Raw genomic sequence first — 5,732 nt, 5'->3', positions numbered from 1 at the left:
GGGATCGTTAGCCGGGAACAGGCTGAGCCTTGGTCATCGGGTGGGGGGGGCAGTGTCACTGTGCATCACTCATTTGTATATTTGTATATAGGATTATTTTCAATATTATTGTAGTTTAGTTATTAAATTGTCCTTATCTCAACCCACGAGTCCTTTTTTCCCTTTACCCCTTTAATTCTCTCCCCTGTCCTCGGGTCGGGGAGGGGGGGGTGGAATTGCATGAGCAGGTGTGTGGTTTGGCCCCCAGCCAAGGGCAAACCCATCACACACTGCAAGGAAGAATGATGTATTTGCTGCTCTTTTCTGTAGTTATAAAGCCTTAGGTATGCGTATAATTCATTCAGATTGGTTATATTTTAATTAAGTCTCATCCAGCAAAATACAAAGCAAGCATATACTTTGGCAGCAATTACTTACATTGCTTTCATCCAATACCATCACAAAGAGCAAGATTAATTTTAGTGCTATTTTTGTCAACTGTATTTAGTGAAGTATAGTTTTGAACTGAGTGAAAGGTCTCCTGTATGAATTGCTCCAGCTATTACCTGGTAAATTTATTTGTTTTTAAATATCAACAATAATAAATATACAGTAAGTCACAGGACATACATCTTACTGCTTTGGTTAGTAAAATAAAAATAAGCATTACATTAAGAAAAAAAAAAATCTCCTGGATAACATTGTCTGTATATCTGGACTAAACAAATCACAGGTATTCAACAGAAGAAGAGCAGCAGACAGGCACTCCAGCAAATGAACAATGAAGAGAATGATTTTGTTTTATTCCAGCCACTGTTCTATTACTTAACAAAAAAGAAAACAAAATGAGAACTTTATGAGGACCCATAATGAAAGACACAACACTCCATGGAGAAGAGGTACAATCAAAATGTAAGGAAACGTTAATATTCAAGAAAAACAGTTTACACACCGCTTTTTTCTTGATTTTAGCCGCCTTTTGCATCCTCTGAGGAGTAGCATAAAAAAAGAATGCAGACAGATGTACACGCAAAGAAAGAGAAACGACAGCATGGGAAGTCAGGGAAACCTTTTGACTTTGAATCCAGACTGTTAAAAATTAAAAATTTGGAGGCAGTGGGAGAAGGATGCACAAGAGAGAAAGATTTTATATCTTATGCAGTTCTCAATCATAATTGAATTTAATGACATTATGCATGTTGTCAATTGATTACAAGACCAGTACCAAAGAGGGTTGTCTGATACACCTGCTCCTAACATTTATCCTGCTAAACATACAGCAGTCTAAAATGACAGTACGTGCACTATTTTAAACTCAGGGTTTTCTATCCATATTAATCATATGTCAACATGTAATTGTTGAGCAAAATGTAAATCAAGCTCTCTTCCATAACTAGCTAAAGCAATCAAGTATCCTAGACAGATAAGGATTGCTATTAATATACGAAACAGTTTAAGAGAGTTAACTGCAATCTACAGTTACTTACTGCTTGAGACATCACAAGATGTTAAATAGAAATTCAAATGTTTCAAAAGTTTAAAGAACTGGACCTTTCTTGCCCTCCATTTGTTTCTAAATCCCAAATCAATTATCAGTCATGACAGTCTCTTGCTAAGTAAATTATTTTCCCAAACTGGTTTCCTTCAAAAACATCCAATTTTTACCAATTAAATATTTTATTGACTAAGCATATAATTTTTCTCTTAGCATTTAAATCTACCTCTTTCTAATTCTGTGTTTGTTCAGAGGAGGTATTGACAGCAGATGCACAAGAAATTGTAAAAGAAACATTTACTTGGATTATTAAGCAAAAAAAGCATTTTTTTACACAGCTGTATGAAGCAGTCTATGCTACATTATTTACACAGGAACTGTTTGCTGTAAGTAACACTATATCCAAACACAACAGTAATGAATCTTCTTGTGCTAAAAAAGTAATAATTCAATATATCAAGAGTAATCTTCACAATCTGTAGGAAGTTGAAAGAATTAATGACATAAGAGGAAAACCATAGTCAAGCAAATATCCTGTGCTTTGCCATGGGAATATTTCCTAATTGCAATCTGCAATTTGTCTTTAATACTTAAATTCTTCATACAGCTTCCAATCAATTTTGAATAGACTGTGAAATAATTAATATTTTGTTCCTCAGAGATGCTGTATGTATTTTCATAAGCACTGGAAACTACAGGTATTTACAGTACTAGATCTATATTCACATAAGTGCACTTCAGAATAGGTTTGAGGCTGCAGATCCTGCACTTTTTAGAGATCAACTGTCAAAGGATCAGAGATTATTCTACAAAACATAAAAATCCCCTACCTTAACACGGCTCACTGCCTCTTGGGCCTGCATCATTCTTATGTTTTTGGAAGGGTTGCGCTCAGAGAGCAGCTGTGTAGAGCCCAGGTAATTGGCTGCAAAGATGATTCCATCAATGAGGTCTTCAGGCTCACAAGGTCCTGGAACTGACATGAGACATTTACAGTTACTGCCTTTCAAAAGAAAGAGAGATGAGATATTGAATAAAGGATATTGAGGCTTGAACAACCTTTTTAATACCTTTTCTAATATGAGACAGGTGAAGAAATCCATTGCAAAATAAATTATGTTTTTCGTATAATTATTTCCCCCAAAAATGTACTAACCAAACATACAGCATTTCAAACATTGCATAATGGTTTGGTTGTGGAATTCTACAGGGAAATAACTGGAAATTTTTTGCTGTGCTGCACTGATAAACACATTGGAATTATTTGCAAATTTCAGAAATGCCGATAGGTTCCTTAATCATAACTTTCTTACTATTTATATGTATGACTGTCAAACTTCTACTGGAATACAGATTTGTGTTTCCACATATTTTTGAGATATTTGTATAAGTCCCCAAACATTATCTCTGGCAAAAATACTGATGAACAATGGGCCCAAAGGTGTACCTTGCTTCAGCAAAAGTCCACCATGAAACTTAGCCGTTAAGAAAGTTCAGGAAACAAGAAAAGTAGGCATCTTGATGCTGTTCAGTCATGTGTAAAGCCTGAATTCAGAGGCTGATAGAAAAATACAGTTCCCAAGCTGGTGTCATCTGCACGACAGGTCATAGAGCCTTTTCCTCTGAAAGCATGGAAGTCACAGAAGGCAGTTATGGAAAAGGAGCACACGGAAAGAGTATGAAATATTTCATGTTAAAAAAGAGAGGAAAACAATGGAATTTAAAAACTTTTTTATTTTTTAAATTTTAGCCTTCAGTCAACAAAATGCCTTTGCATGTACTTAGTATTAATTACATAGTGATTTTGGTGAGATTCTAATATTAACTTGTATTTTGCAAGTTGTTTCTTTCTGAGTATGAAAAAGAGGGGGCAGGGAGAAGAGAATAAAGCTTAGTACTTATATCATACTGGGAATATGCTCATCATCCTCTTTATTCAGCTGTTAAGCTTTACATCTGTCTTGATTAGATCAACAGTAAAGAACAATCATTCCAGAGTTTGACTGAAATCTCTTGATAGTGAATATTTTCTGTTCCTCAACTGTTTTATAGAAGAAATATGCTTTGAGCTCTACCAACTTGCCAAGCTGCTCACACGTTTTTTTAAAGTACATCAATCTCATATATGAGGAGAAAAATGAAACTGAAGGGAGATGGTAATTTTTTAAAAGTTTTCTTGTACAGTGGATTAGTTCAATTTTTTTATCATCAATTGAATGTGGAAGATTAACATGTGGAAGAGGAAAAATATAGGATATGTTATCCTGATTAATTTTACTGAACAGTGGTTTGCATGTATACCTCTTAGTGAGCATTCCTATCCTGCATTTTCCTGTTCTAATTTGGAAAAAATCTTCCAACAGAAAATAAACTTGATTAAAATAAGTTATTTTCTTCATCAATCAATGTTGCTGACACCTATGCTTCCATGCAGACCTCATCTTCACCTGCCGGAAATGTCAACACCCAGCAAAAAAACCCCATTCTTTGTAAAAAAACCCTATTCTTTGTAATTCAGTAATTAAAGTATATAAACACATACATATATTTATACCAGTCCTGCACACTTCAGAGACCTGATATTAACTAACAACGTTCACATAAAATCGAGCTATTTGTTTTTGCTAGCAAACACCATAGTTTAAAGCTTCAAAAGGATAATGATATACCATAGGACACATGTGGCTTTAGATTACATCCGTATAAATGCAGTGATCGTTTGGCTCTTCGTTATAACTCAGAATAGAATTCTCTGGAATTTAAAATTCTCAAAGTACTGGGACAGAATTAATAAAAAAATCATAAAAATCTCCACTGAAAGTGTGAAAACCCTGAATGAAATCCTTGGGAAGCTACTAATTTGAAAAGTCACTGAAACTCTTCACGAAGGCCAAGTCTTTCAATACCTCAAAAACCCAATCCTTGTTTCTGCAGCACTAATTCACTGAATGAAATCAAAGCACTCCATTTACTGTATCTCTGTTCCTCTTTGCTTACACCTTTGCATCATTACATTTTGCAGCAGATGGAAGATGTATTTTATATGGTACCTCTTCTGGTGATGTTATCCATACATCTTTTCAGGCCTAAAACCTAGTCTCATACATCTGTAGTTCTTTCAGCATGCAACAAAACATTAATGTTGCATCATATTGACATCTTGTTTCAGGGGTAGCAAAGAGGGAAATTAATTAATTAAAGATGTGAATTTAATGTTAAGTTAGCAAAACTTCATTAGATACGTGCATCAACACGCTCATTCAAATTTAAACTGGCTTTAATTTTGTTTTCCTTCATTCACTTCAGGCTAGGTAAATCAGGCTAAATTGAATCAAGGTTGCTTTCACTCTGAAATACAATTATGCACATAATATTTAAATCAGTTTAACTAACCTCCTTTAGTAGTTAATTTAGATTAATTTTCTTGAAATATTCTGTGTCTCTGAAGACAAGTAAAATTGCAATTCTTGGTACAAATTGTAATACAGTCATTACTACAGCAAGCAGAGACCAAAATTCTAAGACTCTGCAGGATTTGTCAACAAAAAATTTTCACTGGTTATTTAAAATGTATCAGTCCCTTAAATCAACTTCCTTTCCATCTCAAAAGTGCTGGATGAACTCAGATATGCTTGCTTTCTATTCAATTATTTTCAAGAATGTAGAATTTGGCTGACTTCTAGTTGTATCAGTGCTTTATACATCTACATATACAGCAAGACATTTTTGTCTTGATTTCCAAGTCGTTGATAGGCTACATCAAAGGCACTTTCCTTTCAAAGTCATGTTTCAAGATTGATTTTTACATATACACTACTAACATCTCTGAGCATGGAATCATAGAATGGTTTGGGTTGGAAGGGACCTTAGAGATCATCATGAAACAGCAATCCCCAGCATATCTTACAGATCTGTGAAATTTATGAATGTTACAAAGGAAACAACAAATTCTTCTTGTGTCTTGGCTGTTTGGTGACGGCAATGGTGTTTTTAACCAATTTTCTGAAAAACTTCTTGAACATGGAAATAATCTAAGGCTTTAAGCAATTTTATTATCCTAATTTTATTTATTTGGATTCTTTAAAGACTGGGGTTTTTTTTTGGTTGGATTCGGTTTCCTCATCTCTTCAAAGCTTTAGAAAGTGATTTTTTGCAGATTCATTTTACTAGTAACAAATTCTGCAACATCATGTATAAAACAACAGCCTCTATAAAATGCTTATACCAATACCTAACACACACACCACCACCACCCCCT

At 34.4% G+C, this 5,732-nt stretch overlaps 1 protein-coding gene across 1 annotated transcript in view; it reads right to left on the bottom strand.

Moving 5' to 3' along the window:
* Nucleotides 1–5,732, bottom strand: part of APBA2 (amyloid beta (A4) precursor protein-binding, family A, member 2) — a gene marked incomplete at its 5' end in the record, with an annotated part of 34,162 nt that overhangs the window by 24,188 nt on the left and 4,242 nt on the right. Inside the window, 2 exons of the mRNA XM_010073882.1 lie at nt 932–967; nt 2,305–2,450. Coding sequence (XP_010072184.1) covers nt 932–967; nt 2,305–2,450 — 182 coding nt within the window. The remainder of the gene's footprint in view (nt 1–931; nt 968–2,304; nt 2,451–5,732) is intronic.

This window comes from Pterocles gutturalis, unplaced genomic scaffold (assembly GCF_000699245.1).
Source record: "Pterocles gutturalis isolate BGI_N339 unplaced genomic scaffold, ASM69924v1 scaffold46342, whole genome shotgun sequence".
NCBI classification, from domain to species: Eukaryota; Metazoa; Chordata; class Aves; order Pterocliformes; family Pteroclidae; genus Pterocles; species Pterocles gutturalis.
The sequence above is the reverse complement of the archived record's forward strand: the minus strand, read 5'-3'. Positions and strand labels throughout refer to the sequence as shown.